Here is a 21,630-nt window from a genome sequence, read left to right as displayed (position 1 = left end):
TGGTCAGCGAACAGCAGCAGCAGAAGTTGACTAAATATTTGTGTAAAGGAAAATGAAGTAGAGAGGATGAAAGGGGAGGACAGCTGTACAAAAACCTGTCAGCACAACTAGAGTAAAAGTCCTCACAGGAATCTGGGCCCCAGTGAGAAGAACAGCGGCCAATACTGAGAGATGCCATGCCACCGAAGGAGGAGCAGTTTGTTGTTTCAAAGTTGCACTCCACTCAGCAAGTTAAACAGGAAAAGCAGAGACATGCAGCTCTAGAGCCAGAATGGTTCTCAGCTTAGATTCTTGCATTAGAAAGGGTAGGCAAGGAAGCTGAAGAAACAGAACAGTGAATCACAGTCACAGTTCCTGGGAAAAAATGTAATGATTCCGAATGAAGAGAAAATAAGACTGACCAGAAGTAATGAGAAGGCAAGGCCTGGAGAAAGAAGAGGAGCAATCTGAGGTGCAGTCATGTTTCCCTACAGACAGTCTGTGGCCTGAGGTCAAAACTGAGGCTCAGCTGCTAGACTTGGGTCACAAAGGCCCCATCGGCTCCACGGATTTAGGTCCCCAGCTATGAATGAAGACGCCTGTGAACTGCTCAAAAACTGAATGAGGGTTTCAGTGACATGAGAACACGGGAAGGATCCAGAGGTGAGGAAAATGGGGTGGGAAACAGCCTGCTGCGCAGAACCGGAGTTAATGTTGAATACACTATAAAAAATACTAGGCCTTGTTTCCATACAGTACGTCAGCCTGGGCTTAACCAAGTCTTTGTGGTCACTAAAACTGCATTTTAGACAAAAGAGACGCAGTTGATACAACTGACCTGCATTTAAGTAAAGCATTTGACATACAGTCATAAAGGGACCCACTGCTTAAGACTGAAAAATGGGGATTACAACAAGAACTGTATATGGTAAAGAACTGGGATAGGAGAAAAGTATTAAGCAGGAAGTACCTCATGGACCACTTCTGAAACTGATTTTATTTAAATGCATTCATTAATAGTTCCTGTACCAAAAGGAGAAATATGCTAACAAAACTTAATAATGACAAATTTGGGTGGCACTGCCATCACAAGGCAGGGGATAGTACAGAGAAGGTAAGGAAGCTCAGAACTCTATAATGGAAATGGGATGAAATATAGCATTACAAAGCACAGGATCATGTTCCTCAGAGTCTAATTCCTGCTCTAATATGGGAATTCATCAGTTGCAAATAATAGAAAGCAGAAATACTTTTGAGTCAATCACAGAACGACCACTGGTAATACTAGTAATCTGTAATACTATGTATAGTTCTGGGTTAAATTTTTCACACCATTAGATTCCTGCAAAATTAAATCCTTCTCAGATAGCTGACCTGTAGCAGTTGAGTGACCCTACTGACCAGTGATATGCTCCAGCACTACGGCACAGGTTTGACCAGAGAGCTTGGAAATCCAGCTGTGGGTTATCTGTGCCAACTGCCTGAGTCACTACCACAAGCGAGGAACACTGAGAACCCATCTCCTTTTCCACTACTACATAAAGATGGTTTTAAAGAGTAAAGTGTATTTAATATCTTCCTCTCTCCCCTGTGCAGATCCCAGAAAACATAAGCAAGAGTCTGTAAAAAGTCTGTGGGTAACAGACGCTGACTGGCTGGAAAACACTGCAGAAGTAGTTCCAGAAAGTTGGAAGTTTTACCCTATGTTTCACATGCATTCCACAGCAACCAGTGCAAATCCTCCACTTGACAGGACAGGATTTCCCCATCCCACAGATGGTGAGAGTAAGGGGTTTCTGACACACTGACTAGCAGTCTAACAGAGAACCTTAACCCAGACAGAGCATCACATCATTGACACCAGCACTGCAGCTGCACTGATAAAAACCCCACTGTAGACAGACCTCTAGCAATCTGTGTTGCCTTATCACTCCATCAGTTAAAACTATTGGCTGACACCAACAAAGGTACTGAGAGGCAAGAAGACTTGGTGACAGCATGGTTCTGAAAGCACCTGTAGAGATTTCTGACATACCAAAATAAGGCTCTACCTATGAAAGAATTATTATGGACTTGACAAATACAGGCACTGGTCTTCTGTTGCCAAAAAAGTTTGTTTACCTCTGTTATGAGACCATCTTATGAAGGCGCCAGACAAAAACCCAACCAAACAAAATAAAACACCTCCACAACCAGCCAACCAAAAAATTCAAAACAATAAAATAAAAAGTGCCTTGAAATGGATATATATTTCCAGGGACAGCCTCACCATCCAGCATGTATCATTGTCTGCGAAAACAGTTTGTGTGGGACAGACAAAACCGACAGTACAAGACACTTAGCTTTCATTATAAGAAAGTACAGACCCCCAGCAGAGCAGAAATGAGGCTTCAACATCAAATACCAGGGAGGCTGCAAGCAGTTCAAAGGTCTGGGTTTAATGGTAGCTTCGTCCTTTCAAGCCTGCAGTATGAGAGATCTCATGGCTGATCTATGAGAGGCTTTGCTTTCAGATGATGGCAGGAATGACAAGAGAAGAAGTAATAACATGACACCAATAGTACCAAAGTGGGCTCACCTCCTCTGGTGGCTGGTAGAAGGCACCTGTGAAACAGTAACACAAGAGACTCTGGAGCCTGTCAGTAAGTTTGGGCTCACATGAGCAGTGAAGAGGTAAGCTTGAAAAAGATGTGGAGTAAAAGGGCACACCTGTCCAAGGGATTCTGAGCCCAGAAACAGCACCAGCAGCCAAAGAAACTGGGACTAGGATGTGACAAGGGTGTGTGTTTTGAAGCCTAAGGAAGCTCGCCTTTTGGGACCAAGCAGGTTCTAGGGGAACCGTACTGAAGAGGGTAAAGGAAAGGAAAAGTCTGGGAATAATGAAAGAGAAGGGGAGCAGAGAGAAATCTCAGTGTTTAGAAAGGAATTAGAAGATTTAAGCATTGAGGATCAAGCATAGGCAGACACCAAAAGCTAGACATATCCCCAGAGATAAGAGAATTAGTAACTCTCCAGACAATACAGACCCCTGAACTTTGTTGTTTGCACGGGTGCGCTTCAGTCCTACTGGGACACAACCACAAAAATCACAACCTGGCAGCTCTACTGGGCCAGAGATCTGAGGCCGAGCCTGTCCCCTCGGGCACAGCTGTGCTCTGGACCATGTTTTGGGCAGCCCCAAAAATGGATCAAAAGCATGGTGGAGACCTGAGGGCCCCGGCGCAGGCATTGCCTGGTGGCCCAGCGCCGCAGTCCCTCCAGCAAGCGGCAGTGCTGGCTCGGCCAACCCAGGCGCGAGGCCGTGCAGGCCAGGCTGCTCCACGCTCCCAGCCCCCAGCCCAGCCCCAGCCTGGCTCTCCAGACTTTCACCCACTGCCTACTTACTTTTTAATTAGATTTTTAAACAAAAAGTGAAAGAATTTTCTAAAATCCCTCTAATTACACTAAGATGCTGAACTGATTGTGAAGGGAATAGGAAATGAAAGCGACTCACCCTCTGAGGGAGAATTTTGTCAGCCATCTTCCTCCTCTTGGCACTGTACATTTTTTAAAGAAAAAAACACGTTACCATGGTGACAGATCTAGGAGTAACGAGGCCACCTGCTAAATTATCCTGACATCTCCACATGCTGGTGCACAGCTGTGCATGCATCAGCAAAAGGGCCTCACCCATGCCCAGGACCTCAGACCCCTTCTCTCAGCAGCCTGGGGAGGCAGTTAGCTAAGAACAAATCAGGGCTGTCTGTTATGCATCCTGGAAAGAAGTCTGCAAGTTCTTTGATCACAGCACCTTCTGTGGTGCAGGGTGGCAACGTATGCAAGTGCATGTGCACACGCTGCCTCTGGGTACAGATGAGTGTGCAGGACAGTCTCGTGTGGTGTGCACAGACACCCCTGTGCGTGTGCACATCTGGCTGAGTGCCTGCAAACAGCACATGAACTTGTTCAAACAGACCACACACATTTGTTCAAGCATGCCCAAAATCGAGTGCTGAGGCAAACACACATATATGTGTGCATTTCATATGATGTATGAAAACACACACATGCACACACTTCCCTATGTACTTACACCTGTTTGACTGTAACGATCTGCACGAGTGACGTGCAAAGGTAAGAGGCCTGATGTTTCCATATTTGTTCATCTTTATGAACGCACATGAGGGAAGATGTATGTGTGCCTGCAGTGTATATACACACTGTTTCCATACCCATACATAGGCACATTTCCATATCTATGCTTTGAAAAATACACTTGTGCTCCTGTACATACACACAAATGTGTATGTGCCTGAGAAATGATACTGTAGCGAAGATTGTCAAATACACTGTCTTTTGAATTCTTCAGATTCTAAGACCCATTTGTGGCCACCAAACCTGTCACCCAGCTTTCTCTAACAGGGCCAAGAGGGAATTCAGGCCTTATTCTTCACCTCTGTAATTTGTGAAGCCTTTATCTTAAGCAGGAGATGAATCACTCCATCTATGATAGACAAGTGAGAGAAAGCAAAGCACCTGCTGTCTTCATACAGGAAGCCAGTCATCAGCCATGTCCACATAAAAGCTCTTTCCACGCACTGGTGTGACATACTCTCTTCCTATGTTTGTTAATAATAAGCCTGGCCTGAAATACCAGATTCTTAGAGTCTTCCCCATCCCCATATAAGCCAAGGCTGAGGAACTCTTTGTGCCTGGAGGTTCAAACTATATCCTTCCTTGGGGGCAGAAAATTCATCTATACAGTTACATCCAACTTAATAGGTGAACAATGTCCCTTTTTAAAAGTGTAGGAATAATGGGACTGGAACGTTACTCGGTGTGAACCTCCAACACCTTCCACAGCCCACAAAATCAAATCTGCACTGAAACACTTCACAGAATCTGGAAGTAAAGGCTGAGCAAGTCCCAGCCTCCCAAAGGGAGCGGGACATGCAACAACCTGCAAAACCCCACAGGCTTGCAGTTAAAAAGCAAGTAACAAACCAACATCCCCAAACAACTTGGGGCTCAACCATTTCTTCAAGAGTCTGTTACAGAAATGAGATTTTTGCCTCCATCAAACCTGCCAAGAAAGGACAAGTACAACCTTCTTGGCCCATTCGTGCTAGAAGACATAGAACTCAATTACTCCCAGAATTGGACCCAAGGTGCCAGAAAAGTGTGCCTGAAAAAAACAGAATGAGAAATGACAGGGAGGTGGAAGCAAACAAAGGGAAAACATTCAACACGTTATCTGGAGGGAAGGCATGGCAGAAGGAACAATGCTCCTGAGTACCCAGGGAGCATTGGTGTGAGCTGAGCTCAAGGCAGTAGAGATCACTGCTGGGTCCTAAATCAGAAGCACTGCAGTTAAGAACTGGGGAGGGGAACTGCTTTCTTCTGTGAGTTAGGCCATTAACTTTTAGAAAATACTGTCCTTCAATGCTCCCTGGAAACTAATTAGCGATAAAGTTTACCTTAATTATCCAGCAGGGGCAATTTTTCACTTTATATCCACCCTGTGTGCCTGAAGGCTGGGCATTATTTTCTGCAGTTTCCTGGACAGTATCCTGGGAGGTGCTGTGGAATATGCATTTTGGCTGGTGCTGGGCAAGGCCTCCAAGACACACATCCATCGCTTGTGCTCATATGCTGCACTCACACACATCCTTCTGTGTTCAATCTTTTTCAACCATAATGTATTAATACTCTCAAGATTGGTGTCCTTTCCAGATGCATCCCAGATACAAGTATGCCCAAGTCTGGCTTGCTGATCCAAGGCATATAACCTCGACAGAGCAGGGCTCCTGAAGCACTGAGCTTAGAGAGTCGTTTTACCTACAACTGGATTCCATGACACTACCAGAACACTGTCTGAAGCTGTACATACACCTATAATGATTTTGCAAAAGGCAGCCCACCTAGGTGACTGCATGTGTTTGGACCACACTCAATAATACTCCAGACTGCTAAGGTCTAATGAGTTGCAAAAAGAAATTAGCTAACTTATTTAAGAGAGAATGCACTCAACAACATACAAAGCAAGCATATTTAAAGAAGACAACTCCTTATAAAAATCCCTCTAATTCTATGAAATTACTTCCTGTGCATATTTCTTTACTTTATATGTACGAATGTCTGGGACAACTGCAAGTTTTATGGCCACCCTCCTGAGTGACCATAGTACCCGTATTCACATGACCAACCAAAATTCTTTCCACTTGTCTCATTTACAAACTATTCTGTTAGCCAGTCAGAATCAGAGCAACAATACAGAACAGGTAACAAATAATACAATAATTGTACTATATTAGAAGAGAACTGTTCGTTAACTCTAAAGGCTAAATATACTCAAATAATTCATGGCCCGACAAACCTGCAAGGTAAAAGCAGTGTAACTGCAAAATCAGACATTAGTGAAGGTCAGTTTGTTCAAGACCATTCACAAACAAAGTAAAAAGTAAAATCTGCCAATGTTTTTCCTGCTTTAAAAACCTGACAATACGTATATCTTCTACTCTGTCTCATTTGATCTTAAAGGTCTTACCTACTTCTAAAAAGATACCGCTTTTTCTTCCTCAGATTGTCCTCCCGTGTTTTCCTCCCGGAACACTCACCTCCTAGCTCGGTTCTGGGTGGCTTGCTGCTGCTGCTGCACCTGCTGCTGCACCTGCTGCTGCTGGACCTGCTGTGGTGCAGTGCGTTTTCTTGTTGTTTCCATCACAGTCTGGGGCATCCCAGGTCGCACGGAGGGGCTTCCGACGTACGGGGGGCCTGGAGGACCCATGGGAGCCCCCTGATGGGGCATTCGAGCTCCTGATGGCATCCCAGGGCGCTGGAGGAAAAGCGAAACAGAAAGAAGAGCCACTTTAGTCCCTGTTTCTCCAGCTGCCAGGACATTTGCACATCATGAGACACTGGCTCCAGCAGGTTCCCCATTTTGATCGTCCTGACAAGCGCTAAGCAGCAACACAAAGCACATGAGCTCTGTGACTGGTGTTTCCTGGACGTCATAAAGAGGCATTCAGGGACAAAGTAGACAGGAAACAGGGATGAAAAATACTAGGCTTGGGAAAACACTCAGTGTTCAGTAACATATCCAGGCCACGCTACAGCTGAAAGCTCTACTTCCAGCCCAAAGGAAACGCCCCATGGCAGCGACGCGCAGCCCAAAGTGGTGCAGCTCATATGCTGCTCAGAGCTGCTCAGCTCCCACTGCAGGCTCCGCACTGCCGAGCAGGCGGCTCTGAGCAGCTGGAGACAGGAGCCAGCACAGGCAAAACACAGAAACACAGCGCTAAACATTTTCCATTAAGAGCTTTCTCCTTCACCAACAACGGAGAGCAGCGTAAGTTCATAACGGGACACAAATCCTTTAAAAAAGGTCACGTCTCCTATCAAGCCTTTGAAATAAGGAAAACAATGGAATGGATGTGGTAGTTTGTCAGCAGGCCCCGTAGGCATTCTAAAGCCCTGACATTTATGTTGACTTCAGCGTGCTCTGGAGAGACACTTTGGGTCAAATCACAAGCTTAATGTTGCACAAGACACACAGTAAACCCAATTCTAAATCCTACAAGTTTATAGTCATCAAGGAAAAACATCAGTAAAACAATTACCACCTCTGAAATGCAATTTAAAACAGAGAGAAGAGCTTAGTTTCATACTAAGAATTACCAAGATGTTTATTATATGTCTACATATACGCAAAAATACAGACACACACACTCTCTAGGCATCTGAACCAGGATGTGAATAAAAATAACCATACACAAAAGGCCTTTGAAAGTCAAGTCCGTCTACAAAGTCTTTTAAGGAAATCAAAAGGCAATGGAATCCATTGTGGATAAATAATTGTTTAAAGGATAGAAATGAGGTAAAAGTAATTGGTTCTGAAAATGAAGGCACACACAAAATTTTGCTGGGCCTCCTGCTTTTCAGCATATTCTTAACAACCTGGGGAAAAAAAACAAAAACAAACAAACAAACAAACAAACAAAAAAAAAAAAAAAAAAAAAAGAAAGGCAAGAAAAAAAAGCAAGGAAGTGAAAAAGTTTGTTGGTAAAGCTAAGTTATTCACACTAGTAGGGACAAAGGCCAGCTTCAAAGAACTGCAGAAGGACTTTATGAGCCAGATTTAACACTTAAAAGGAAGATGCAAATGTATTTCAATACATATTGAAGTGAATGGGGAAAAACAATCCAAGTATCACATGGAAAGCAATGGGCCCTGAGCTGACTGTTGCCCAGCAGAAGCAAGATCTTGTTTAAACAGACACTTCCAGAAAAAAAATATCGGTTCACTGCTTACTAGAGGTCAAAAAAAGCCATTAAACAAAAGAAATGAGAATGGGGGGAACAGAGAGTATCAGTGTGCCACTGCCCATGGTGTGCCCACGTGTGAAGGCTGTGTGCAGTTCTGGCTCCTGCAGCTCAGTGATGGCAGAGCAGAGCTCAAATAAGGATAAGGAACGGCACAGAAATTCTTAATGTATGGAACTGCAGCCATGGAAGTAAAGTAAAAGTAACAGTAAGTATATTTTCCATCTGGAAAGAGGTGATCCAAGGCGATCTAAGGGGGCATTTGCCAGAGCTCTGCAGAATCAGGTGTGGCCTGGAGAGGGCAGCTGGGGATTGACTGTTCACTGCCCTTGCCAGATCAGTGAACCCCGGCCACCAGCAGAGGGGTCAGGCTCTCAGACCACCGAAGGGGTGAGTTTGCCCCACTGTGGCTATCAGGCTGTGGAACCCCCTTCCAAAGGGGTGCTAATGGCATGGAAGACATACCTGGCGCAACAGTTACAGACTGAGAAAGTACCTGGGAGCCGTATACTAGTGGTCTCTAAAGGGGGGTGCCTGCACCCCTGAGGGTATGCGAGCCACTGGAGGTGGCCTTCATTATAAACCAAGAAAATAGTTTGTGCACAGTTAATAAGTTAAATAATAATAATAAAAAGTTTATTTCATCTTTATCTCATCCTTTTTATAATTTCTAAATATTTAATTATTAAATATATTAAAACATAATTTTAAATATAATTTGGACCTATATCTCCTATCAACCACCCAAATCCACTGTAGCTCCAGTTCAGTGCCATCCCTGATCACGTCTTGGACCCTCCTTGTGCTTGTATCTACAAAGGAAACCAGAGAAAGGAGGGGAATGCATGACCAGCAAAGAACCAATGTGGGCTATAACTGGTACAGACAGAGAAGCAAGGCTGAGGCACGAGAGTGACCAGCGCAGGAAGGTGAGTTCAGGTGAATTCAGCAAGTGTGCATGTAAGAAACCAGTGGTGGGTGTGGCCATGGAGAGAGCAGCAGGCAGCAAATAGGCAAAACTGCAGCTTTGAGCAACGCTGGAAACGCCTTCTGCCATGAGCACGGAGCTCTGAGAGCGGCTGGAAGGGAACAGTGCTCTCCGTTCCCACGTACTCGCCCCCACCCTCTGACCCAGGGAGAGTCAGCAGACAGAAATGGTCCAGAAAATGCTTCTCTCTTGAGTCTGCATTTAAGATCTCTCTGTCATCTGTCAAGCCACACATTGTGGCCTTCTTCCAGCAAAGGGCAGACCACTGGGCTGGCTGCTGCCCGTCAGTCAGCCAGGGACCACTGACAGTCTTTCAGAAGAGCCCGGATCCTGAGCACAGCCATCTCACGGACACTGGCCACATGGATCAAACTGCAGGCCCACTTTGCTGCTGCTCTAAAGGATATCTTAAGCCTTGGAGAACCAAGTCAGAAAGCCAAATCTACTCTCAGTCTTGGTCTGACGTCTTTGAACTTTCTTCAGTTCCCTTTGTAAAGCATCAAAATAGAGAAATGTAGAGAAAAGACAAACATGAGAACAAGGAGACAGCAAAAGCATGTTTGATCTCATCCCTCCACTGCCTCATTTCTTCCCCTCTGTTCTCATGTTCCTATCTCCGATATCACCCAGAGATAAAGCATTACTCACTACACCACCTCCCTGCTGCAAGCCCACCAGACTCTCAAGATACAGAAATGCTTTCTCTCTCTAAACTCTTATAAAAGAAGAACATAGAAGCAGTACCTTACCTTATCCAAAAGTTTATTTTGCTCTCAAATGCATGTGCAAGTCAAGATAGTGATGGACAATACGTCATATTTTTCACAATACTGACATTAAAAAAAAGGAAGTCTTGATACTAAAGAGTATTCCAATATCATTATGGCTTTTGAAAGAGATCTTAGAGGTGCATTTGTCTATGGGTTAGGATCTGTTTCTCCCCTCTTCCTCAGAGGGATGGAATCTGTCCTAATCAAGTAGCATCCACGGGGAAGGCTGCAGTGTCAAACAGCACTGACACATCCTCCTTCCTGGGAAATCATCTACCCTAGACTCCTCTCCCCAGCACATCTCTGTTCTTATCCATAGACCTATTTCCTTTTTACCTACATTGATTCCATTTACAGGTACTACTCTGCACAAACACTGCCCTGGACAGAAAAAATCAAGAAAAGAAAATCAAAAACACCTACAAAATCCTCAGAAAGGGATTGAACAGAGTGGGGAGTCGCTGCATTGCAGAGGAGTGCTGAGCTGCACCTACAGCAATGTCCTGTCCTGACAGGCTCCATCCACCTTGGCGCCACACTGCAGGCTCTGATGGCTTGTGGTGAACAGCCTCTGGATTCTTGTTAAAGAGACACTGACAGATCTTGAGAACAATCACCACCAAGTATTCAAACAGCATATTTTTTAACTAAAAATAGAAGCTACCTTGGCTAGACAACAGACCTTGTCAAGGTGTTACAGTAGCTACCAAAGGGAGCCTACAATAAACATGGAGAGAGACTACTTACAAGGGCATGAGTGACAGGACAAGTGGGAAATGGCTTCCCACTGCCAGAGGGCAGGGTTAGATGGGATATTGGGAAGGAATTCTTCCCTGAGAGGGTAGAGAGGCCCTGGCACACGTTGCCCAGAGAAGCTGTGGCTGCCCCATCCCTGGAAGTGCCCAAGGCCAGGTTGGACGGGACTTGGAGCAACCTGGGCTGGTGGAAGGTGTCCCTGCCCATGGCAGGGGGTGGCACTGGGTGAGCTTTAAGGGCCCTTTCAACCCAAACCATTCTATCATTCTATGACTTCTAGAAGGCATAAACATAAGCAGGAGGAGACATCAGATGCTGTCTGGAGGCAAGAATGGGTCACTAGAAGTACGTGGAACCCTTAAGAAATTTAAATTATTGTCTGATGGCAACAGGTTTCTGGCTGCACAAATTGTTTCCCAATTTGATGTGTTATTTCAAAATGGACTCTTAGAAGTACAAGAAATAAAAGTTGTACAAGGCTTCTCTCCTCCCCTGTAACTACAGATGTCACCTCATAAGTTCCTTTTTCTTTAATGTCTATGAATCTTTTAGAGATTCAGTACTGCAATTCTTGCTTCTCTGCCATATTCACCTTTCTCCATTTTCCAAAAGCTCTCACAACCTAGAAGTCCAAGTGTTCCAGGTTCCACCCCTTTCACGACAATCCAAAAGTCTTTAACTTAGAAAACATCCCATTTACAGAACTGTGAATTGTAACACAAGACAAATGTCAGGGACCATCCTTCTAATTCATGAGTGTCTCTTCACAGCTCAGAGTAATCAGCCACCAACCTCAAGTGGAACATTTGGATGCAACCAAGAAAAAAACCACATTCTTTGGAACAAACCCTATAGATCAGCTTTGAGTTCCACCAGCTTTAATAGACCTGATCACATCATTGCTGTGATCTAACGTATGGAAGGGAACCACAAGAATGTGCCTCTTGGCTCTGTGAAAAGGAGGGCTTTGGGAGGGAGAGGAACAACAGAGCTCCGCAGCATCGTGAGAGAGGAGCATTGAGAGAGGAGAGGCTGGTCAAGACCTCATTGTCTCTTCCCTTACAAGAATCAGACAACAGCTGGCAGGATCAGGTAATTCCTTATGTAAGATAAGCTGCAAAACTAAAAAATTCCTGACACAAAACACTGAATGCTAAAAGTTTATATGGGTTAAGGAAGACGTCACTGGACTAATGTCCATAAGTAAAATCCATATAAAGGCACTACACAGAGGGCAGCTTTGGGTCAGAAAGCTCCTGAGCTGCAAATCACAGAGTATTTGTATGAAGAATCACTGAGGTTTTGCCTTGCTCCTGTACTTCCATGCAGCCTTCCATGCTCCCTGCAACCAGGCACACTGAGCTAAATGATCCAGTGTGACTGGTTTTTTATTCCTACAGTATTTATTTTTTAAAAAAAGAGAAGTGCAATTCACACATCCCACAGATCAATTACGTCTGTGCACCTACATTCATCAGCAAATACAAGTTCTTTTAATCAGCAACTCAAATTTGTTTAACAAGCCCATATTGCACAAAATCACAATGATCTCTATTAAAGCCTTGGCTAGAATTAATATCATTTTCTTTTCTTAATTATATGTGAACTTTTCTCTATTTGTCAGCCTGCAATCAGTCCAGGGCTAGGAAAGGACAAACCTTCAGTCTCTACCAGCAGCTTGCTCACACAGTTAAATGCTGTACAAGGTTTTCACTCCAACAGTGCCCTGCAAGTACCTTCCCAATCAAACTCCTTGCCTGCAGTAAGGTCCCTCGATTTCTCCAGGCTGCCCTACACTCCCCAAACATCTCCTTGTTTACCCCAACACGGCAAACCAGTGCCTCTGTTCAAGGCCCCATTCCCAGAGGATGCCCTCACAGAGAGAACCGCCCTGTGGTAGGGAAGTGGAACAAACTGTCCAAAACCAACAGTTCATGACGCTCTTGTCTAGTTATTCTAGTGTCAGCTGACTTATGCTCTGACAAGACAGTATCGATATCCATGACAGTATAAAAATTAGTGGGATATTTTTCATTAGCAAAGCTCTACTTTTTTTCCACCCTCACCATACTCTCCTCACCTCGCTACTTCCAGTAGTGATCTCTACAAATCTGTGACTGGCTGGAAGAAATAGTCACTTTTACCCACTTAAAACAGATCACCATTCAATTTGGGGAAAATATCTTTAGTTCTTCCCATTCTAATAAAACAAACATAATTTTTATAATATACTGAACTACAAGTCCTTGATGTCATCCAGTCCTTCCTCGTCTCAAAGAAACATCACCAGTATCTCCATCCTCTTTGAAAGATGTTTACTTCTTTAACCAGTGCCTAAGAATCTCCAGTGACAGAGATTTTACAACCTTCATAATCAGTTTCTATGCTTAGATACTATAAATAAAACAAAAAAATCCTATTCTCTTATTGATGAAGTCTTCAGAGGCCTCCCACTACTACTGCCCTCCAAGTTCCCATTCTTTTGGCTTGTTAGTCATACAGATTACCAAAATCAGAAAAACATTCCTGTAAGTATACGCCACGGATTTACAATTGCTTTTGCATTATTCCCTGCCCCACTTCCCAATTAGGCTAACAGTTTACTTGACTTCCTATTAGCTACACACTAAGGCAGATCGCAGGACATCCAAGCCTTCCTCCTGAATGGTGACAGTTGATTTAAACCCAGCAACATATCAGAAGATGCAAAATTTGTTTATGAAATTCATCGCTCATCCCCTTTTCCAAATCACTGATAAATCTATTAGACATTCCATACCTATCTTTGGGGCATCAGACCTGTCATTTTGTCTGTTCTAACACTGGCAACAAGTTATTTATCACTATATTAAATATTTGTTTACATGCTGGTATGCTCTGAGAACCTTCTTTCGCTGTATTAAATGCCATTTCATTTAAGATAGTTTCTGTATTTACCATGAAATTCTATGACCAGATTTGAGAGGTAGGTAAGCAAACAAGAGGACTGAGGATAAGCAAAGGAGTCACATCAGTTATATACAGATTTGTATGCATTAGCAATCTTGGTGTGTAACTAATACTAAACTGTAGAGATTAGCAGGAACCATGAAATAACACCTATTAGCAGAAAAAAAAATATGGACGAGGACTTATATTACCACAGAGAGCTTCCTAAGCATAGCACAGAGGACAAAGACCAAGATGACTATGGGAAAAAGAAGGTGATTTGAACTGACAGCAAGTACCTTGTAAATACAGCTATGACTCGGTAGTTAAGAGAGGGACATAGACCTTTGCATGGGTATCTGGTGAATAAAAGGCAAGAAGATTGGCTTTGGAAGGAAGATAAAGTGGGAACCGAAAAAGGACACAGAAGCAGATTAAAAAGGTCACAACAACAGGACAAGAAAACGAACCTCTCAGCAGGTCTTGTGTGCAGATGACACAGGCAAGGTCACCAGCACAGGGCACTCAGGGAAGGGGGCTGCACTCGAGTCATAAGAGCACAGATGTCTGGACAAGAGCTTTGACAAGACCTGCACCCTGGACCTTGCCAGGGCTAAACGGGCAGATACCTGTTTGAGTAAGAAAAAAAAAGAAAGAAACAAAAAAAGATGGGGGTGGGAGGGAGACAAAGGTAGGATCCATTGAAGGGATTCAGCCAGCAGTGAGGCCTATGGTAGGGCCTAGGGGATAGAGGAAACTGAGGAAAGGAATGGCTTGCAGAAAAATTCATAACCTGGTCAACAAAATATAAGACAACAGCTGGACGCCTAGAGAGATGTCATAAAGACTGCCTGAAAGGTACTACTGGATAGCAGAAAACGCATCAATAAAGAGATAAATCAACATAAATGAGGTGATTAAAGCCATATTTATCCATAAAAATGCTAGAAATAGAGAAAGGAAAATAGAGAAATAGAGAAGGAAAAAAAAGAACAAAATACAGGATGAAGCCTTTGGGGAAAAAAAAAATCTCTCCCCACAAAAACAATGTGCAAAGCAATGAAATAGGAGTAAAAAACATTTTAAAGCACTGTAAAAATAAATAACTGAAAGAAAATTTAACCTTTTTAAGAGCCCAAGTGCTAACTAGAGGTGTAACAAACTATTAATGACTCAAGCAGGAGGAGAATGAAGCATCCAACTTGAGATTTTTAACTGTTAAGAGATTTCACCGTTCAGGGGGATCCTATTTGCCTGGGACAAACAAGGAAGAAGACATCTTCTAAGCTGGCAATATGGAAAAGAACAAAGGCAGGATCAGGTGCACAAGAGCAAAGGGTAAAGTGACCTTACCAAAGGAACATATGTTTTCAGAAAGATCAAGTGAATCCAGAAGCTGACTTGCCCTTAGGAAATGCTGCAGAATTACCCTGTTCATTTAAGTGCCCACAGAGCAAAAAAATATTTCTCTCAACATTCTACCATTATTTGCTTCTCCAGATTTTTTGAGGGGGTAAAGAAAATAATTTTCAATAATCAAATTAAATAATGTTATCATAGATAGAATAAAAGTAAGTCATTTGAAGAGAAGACTGGTCCCTGAAATTAGAGCAGAATCTGACTCCAAGGAATTCCACTAAAGTTTGCTATGTAACTTGATTTTTCAAGGAATTAATTCAGATGTTGACACACTTTGGGTGGTAATTAAATGCAGGAGCCAGCACTATGTAAACTCAAGGTACTGGCTGGCATGGCACATTCTCTAATTTGGTAGGATACAAGGCCTGAAGAGATAAAATGAAGTTATAGCTTTTTTCATCTTTTTTAAATAATGGAAGAGTGAGTACCCCAACCCGTGCTATGATCAAAATGAACCTGAGATCAGGAAGAAACTAAAGGAAAGAACAAACCAGGCAACAAAGCAGAATTAAGGGAGATGCGAATGGAAGAGAGGGTGATACAAGAGATGTTCAGGCCCCAGAATAACAGCCAAGAAGCCTCAGCAACAAGGAGCAGGAAGATGACAAACACATGCAGATATTCCAGGCTAACACATACGTTCAAGTAAGATGCCACTAGCAACAAAACTCCCATGGCAGAAAAGGCAGACTTTCCTGGCATCCAAATAAGTAATGGAAATGAGTTCTGCTATAGTCATTCTGTTATGAATTAAAATTTCCCAGGCTTAAGAGGCCTCCGTGCTGCTTTCACATGAAGCCCAGCTAGATGTGGAATAAGCAGATTCACATAACTATTTTTGCTGCTTTTCTTGACACTAAACAAGATCACTGGTGGGCAAATGTCAAGAGAAACTGTGGAAAAGGCAAAGCCATCCCATCTGCCACACTCACAACTTTCCTATGGTTCTGCCCAGATACAGCCATCCTGATCCAGACCACCCTGATGAACCCACGTGTCGCCAGCAAAACCACTGCTCCCACCTGCCCTCCATCAGCCCCGAAGAGCCACCAGGCTGTCCTGTGCACTGGCACCACATCACCTCTCCACGGCTCTCGCCAACACAGAATGCCACCTCAAAGTTCTTAGCCTTTCGAGTCCCACCATATCCAGGATCTGCAGGACACGCGCAAGATCCCGCACAGCTGGAGTAAGCCTGAATCACGGAGACAACTTGGGAGCCTGCCCTGAGCGCCACAGACTTCTATGATCTCTGCACAAGAGCCCCCCCACCTGATGTCTTCAAAAAGGTGTCACAGGAGGTGCCAGATTCCTCAAAAGAGAAACACGGGGGACTATCAGTATTCAAACAATATCTGCATTCCTTGGGGCTCTTTAACAGCCTTGTTTGTTAAATGTGTATCAATACCAAAAATCCAAATGTTATAAATGGTGACTGCTCTCAAACACAAGAGTCATTTAAAGAACATTGTTTCCAATAGCAGCAAAACAGGGTTAGCATTTCCCCTTAAATGGAGATCGAAGACCTGATTCTTAAACATAAACTGGAACATTTTTAAAGACATGAAGGATTGCTTTAATTAAGCATGGCACCCTGAAATTCTCTCGTGGGTGAGTTCCCATAGACTGTTACAGATCTGCAGAGCTAATCTCTTCAAGCCCCTGAAAGTCACCTGTTAAGTAGCCAGAGGATACATACGAGCCAAGATTGGAGACAAGAACCAGAGGCAGCACCACAAGGCTTCATCAGGCTTTCATCAGAATTGTTTTTCAAAACACAAGTTTGATTACAGAACAAAGTGTCCTACAAGCCCATTTGGGTTAGATCCAGTGCAGATTCTGCACCATGATCAGACTTAAAAGCATGCTATTCGCCATTCATGGAGAATCACAGCAAAAAGCACAGCACACATCCCCCCAGACACAAGCCTATATTATCAATGAATCAGTGCCTATGCTGGGGGCTCCACAGACCCCAGTGTTCTCCTGGCGAGGCAGCTACCAGCGCCCCAGGAGCACACAGCAGGAGCCGATCCAGCCCAGCACAGAGCCTCCAGTTTCCACTCATCCCTCTATTCAGAGCCAGCCAGCTCACTAACTTTCCCGACTCACCACCCCATGGACCAGAAACTCAAAAAGTTTGCTTTTCGTAGCTTTGCGAGCCCCTCCTGTAACTTCGTCTGTAGCCATCAGGGTCTGCTCAGCCTCTCTCACTCTCTCTCTTCCTCTTTCTTTCCCTTTTCTGCCTTTTTCTCCAACTCTCCCCTCTGAGTCCTGCTGGGCTCTCACACTTCTAATAGCGCGGAGTGGGGAGGGGGCCCCTTCAGGGCCTTCCTGACGGCCCACTCGCACTCAGCCTCAGCTGCTGCATTCCTCCACTGATAAGCCAGAAATAGTTTGTGCTGCCGGGCTCTGTCTGTTTACTCTGCAGGGACAGAAAATCCAGCTTTTTAAACCTCTCTGTCCAAACAGCAGAGATAAGCAGGAGGCAAATTGAAAACACATCTCAGCTTTTCCATGGTGGTGCTGCAGCCTCTCCTCCTCTGCGCTGGGGATAGGAAATTCTGGGGCAAGAGGAAGGGGGAGGGGGCAACTCCAGCAGTGACAGAGCTCAGCACCTCACAGAGATGTTTTCCCACTAGAAAATGCAGCAGGCGAGCAGTGAGAAACAATGGTTTTCCCTTGCTCCCACTGCTCCTCCCGCACTGCATTTCCAGGCCCTTTCCCCAGGGACCTGGCAGGCAGCACACAGAAACATTTGCTGGCAGCATTTCCAGCATGAGAGACGAGAACTAACCCCTCTGGACAAGAGAGAGAAGCAGCGGGAGGCAGGAGCTGGGAACAGGGAGGGACAGCGTGTGGGAGCGAAGGGAAAGAAAGAGTGTGAGAGCGGCGGAGGGAGGGGGCAGGGGGCAGCATGGCGGCACAGCTCCCGACTCGCCTCCACGCTCCCGCGCCCACCGCCGCTCTCCAGTGACCGCCCTCGGGATGCCCTGGTACCACTGCGACAGATCCATGAGAGACCCCAGGTGACTGACAGGCACGGACAAACTATTAACACCACAGCTGCCGTGAGACATGAGCAGCTCACCGATTGTCACACAAAGCCCTGCACAGCAGCGTGTGGCATCCCAGGAAGCTGCTAGGAACGGAGCCCACGGGCTCAGGGGAAGGGGGAAGAGAGCAGCAGACAGCCCCCGTGCGGCCCTGGAGGGCCGGGGGCGAGCGCGGCGCTGGCGGCACGGCGGCCATTCCATGAGCAGAGCGCAGCTCCTCCATGATGGCCGAGCCCGCAGTGGTGGCCTGGGGCACCGCTCTGCCTCCCGACAGCTCTCTCAGCTCCCCGTGCCCACGGCTCGCAGGGGCCGATGCTCCGCGGCCTGCCGAGCACAGCAACGGGCGACATGTTGCCAGGTTACAAGAGGGGTTTATTCTCTTCCTCTGCTTGAAACTCTTGTCTGGGGGCTGTGACTTTTCTGGCAAGACTGCAAACAGAAGAGAGTCGTATCTGAAACAAATAAATAAAATTCTGCCCTCAGCCAGTAATAAAAACAAGCACAGAAAAGACACTGCATTGTCCAGCAGTGAAGTGCAAGCCATGAAGATCATATGGCCTTCTGCACATGGGGATGGAGACAGCGAGCTCCATTGATTTTTAGGGTCACCCCAATCCAAGTGCTGCTGTGTGGCAAGACCCATAGGAATCAGAGAAATTCTGGGAGGGTGGGCACTGTTCCCCCTCTCAGCCCCTCAGAAGGAACATGCTAAGCAAAGTAACATGGCCTTATTCAGCGCTACAACTATTCCTGCAGTTCTAGCTGAACTAAAGGCACGTGTAATCTGGAACCAACTGCTATGTGTCTGGTGGACATAGTAATGTTGGATTAACTCATCTGAAGGGTTTTTTTCCAACCTAAACGACTCTGATGCTACACGCCAGCACGGCTGGCAAGGCAGTGTCAGGCCGGCATCGGCTATGTTTTTTAGATCCCAGACTCACACAGAAATGCTGGCTCCCATCGTGTGAGCCCCCTCCCTGCTCCCGGCAGACGCCGTGCATTATCCTCACAGGCCGCACTGGCCGGCGGTCCGGGCGGGGGAGTCACCGGCCCGGGCCTGTGCGGATGCGGCTGTTCCCCTGCTCGAGGGGCGCCGTGCGGGCCCTCACCGCGCGAAATGGCACCACGGCGGGGCCGCAGCGGCTCCGGGCCGGCAGCCGCCGTGACGGCCCCGCCCGCCCGGCGCGGGAAGGGGCGGCGGCGGCTCCGAGCTCGGCGCGGCGCGCGGTCCCCCCTCGCGTCCCCCCGCGCTCCGCCGCCAGCACCATCGGCACCGAATGGCAACGGCGCGCCCGGCACGGGCAGGGCGTGCGCCGGCCGCGGTCCCGGGCGCGCCGCGGGCGGGCGGGCGGGGGCCGGGCCGGGCCGCTGGCCCCGAGCCGGGCCGGGTCGGGCCGGGCGAGCCGGACCGCGGCCAGCGGAGCGCGGCCCCGCGCCGGGCGCGCGCATGCCCGGCGCGGCCCCGTGAAGGTCAGCGCGGGCCGGCGGGGACGCGCGGGCGGGAGCGGCTTAACCCCTTCGGCGCCTTAACCCTCAGCACCGCCCGGCGGGGCCGTGTCGGGGCCGAGAGCGGGGCTGGGGCCGCGCCGCCGCCGGACAGGGAGCTCGGGCCGGGGCCGTGCAGGACAGGGCGGGGTTGGGCGGTTCCCGGGACGGACGAAGGCACGGGGCCCCGGCCCTTTGTCCCCCCGCCGGGGCGTGCGCTGGGCTGCGGGTTTTTCTTATTTTTCTCTTCAGCACTAGATACAACAATGAGCCGCAGCTGCCCCATCTCCGGCGACAGGCACTGATTGCTTCCTGGAGCAGGAGGACATCTGCTACGAATCTCAGCTGAACACCAACCATACAATATGTATTGTAATCTACCTGGTTGTTCTTAACAGGCATCGAATAAACACAGTCTTGAAACGTCAAATTCCAAGGCCAGACATTACAATAAAAGATCGGCAAACTCGCTTTAGCCATAGACTGCGTAAAAGTAAAAAAAAATAAATCATGTAGTAATAAAAACTCAGCTCTAACTTAGTGTGATTTTAGTTCTCCAAGTACTTTAGAAAATAAATCAGTAGAAGCAGCTCTTTTGTTTTGCAAATGGAAAATAAGGTACAAAAATGGATGGAAGTGACTTGCCCAACATCACCTAGCTGAGAATGAAACCCATTTCCTGTGATTCTTCCACCCTCCACAATAGTGTCCAGGAAAACTACTGTGCCAGGCATTTGCACAAATGGGTAAAGGTTACAGTGCAAGAATGTCTTCTCCCATGTTAAGAGAAACAGCATATAATTTAATTTTAAAATGTTTTTCTATTTTCCCAACTTTTTTTTTCATACAACTGTAGGAAATAATTGTCAGTGTTCTTTAAAAAAGTTCATGGTTCAACCCAAGTCTTCCCCAACTGCTGCAAGTACCCAGCCATCTCTGGCCTGGAAGATCTCCGTGCCATGGGGCTCCCTACAAGGCTCGTGTTTCTCCAATGGTTCTTGGAGGCTGAGCAAGCACTGGGGTCAGTTCATGCCACCAGCTGGTCACTACCAGCAGGTCACTACCAGCTGATCACTACCAGCTCACTTCATGCCATGTTCCCAGCCTGTCTGATTTCAGAGAAAGGCTGACATCCTTCCTCAGTACCTCCTGGGGCCCCAGGAGCCCACCTGGTCTGCTGGGTGTGTGTGCTTTGGTTTTACTTCTGTGCTGTTACTCAGGCTTTTCAGGCTGTTAAACTATAATGGTCAGGTTAGAAAAGAGAAGAACCAAGTTGTTGTTTTAGGGACACAGACTTGCAGCTGTTTGCAATTTTTTGATCTGTGGGTAGTTACAGAAGTACATGAAGGTGCTGGTTTCCTTAAGCAGGCATGGTTTCCCTCATCCAGTTTTCATTAAAGTCAGCAGCGCTCTGTTCACTGAAACTCAAAATATTCCCAACAGTTTTGGAATTGATGCAATATGGCACAGAAAACATGCTGAAACCAGACAGAAAATATCCAAAGATTGAGGCTCTGCTTAGTCTAAAGGAATGACCACTTATTCCTGAGTTCAAAATTACTCAATATGCTCATGGACAGTACAGATAATCAACTAGAGAACATGCTTATTAAATTTCCTAGCAACATATGGTTTGGAGGGGTTACAGGTTTGCTACGAGGGATTATTTAAATTAAAATCCTGAGAACCTGGAGATATGTCCTGTTTTTTCAAACCACAGTTCAATCAGAAACAGTGCAAGGTTCCACATCAGAATAGAAATCAACAACTGTCTAAACAGAAGATGGGGGAAAATTGGCTGAAGAGTCTTTTTTCCGAAGAAATATCTGTGGCTATAATAGATCATAAAATAAATGTGAGTTATCAATATGACACTGACACAAAATAAGCAGATAAACCCACAGAAGAGCAGGAACTGCAGGAATGCTGCCCCACTGCTCTCATC

The 21,630-nt window shown here is 46.0% G+C and overlaps 1 protein-coding gene across 4 annotated transcripts in view; it reads right to left on the bottom strand.

Annotated features, from left to right (window-relative positions):
• SMARCD3 (SWI/SNF related, matrix associated, actin dependent regulator of chromatin, subfamily d, member 3) overlaps window positions 1-21,630 on the bottom strand; it is a 72,266-nt gene that overhangs the window by 29,424 nt on the left and 21,212 nt on the right. For 3 of the 4 annotated variants that reach the window (XM_039389934.1, XM_027730486.2, XM_027730483.2), the window contains 2 exons: window positions 6,576-6,793; window positions 3,473-3,515 (listed from right to left, as the gene is read on the bottom strand). In XM_039389934.1, coding sequence (XP_039245868.1) covers window positions 3,473-3,515; window positions 6,576-6,793 — 261 coding nt within the window. Of the gene's footprint in view, window positions 1-3,472; window positions 3,516-6,575; window positions 6,794-19,141; window positions 19,343-21,630 lie in introns of those variants that run through there. The other variant, XM_027730485.2, reaches the window with a different exon arrangement.

Source organism: Pipra filicauda, unplaced genomic scaffold (assembly GCF_003945595.2).
Source record: "Pipra filicauda isolate LSUMZ 115617 unplaced genomic scaffold, ASM394559v2 scaffold78_size3787270_pilon, whole genome shotgun sequence".
Taxonomy (NCBI): domain Eukaryota; kingdom Metazoa; phylum Chordata; class Aves; order Passeriformes; family Pipridae; genus Pipra; species Pipra filicauda.
This window is presented reverse-complemented; position numbering and strand designations above follow the sequence as displayed.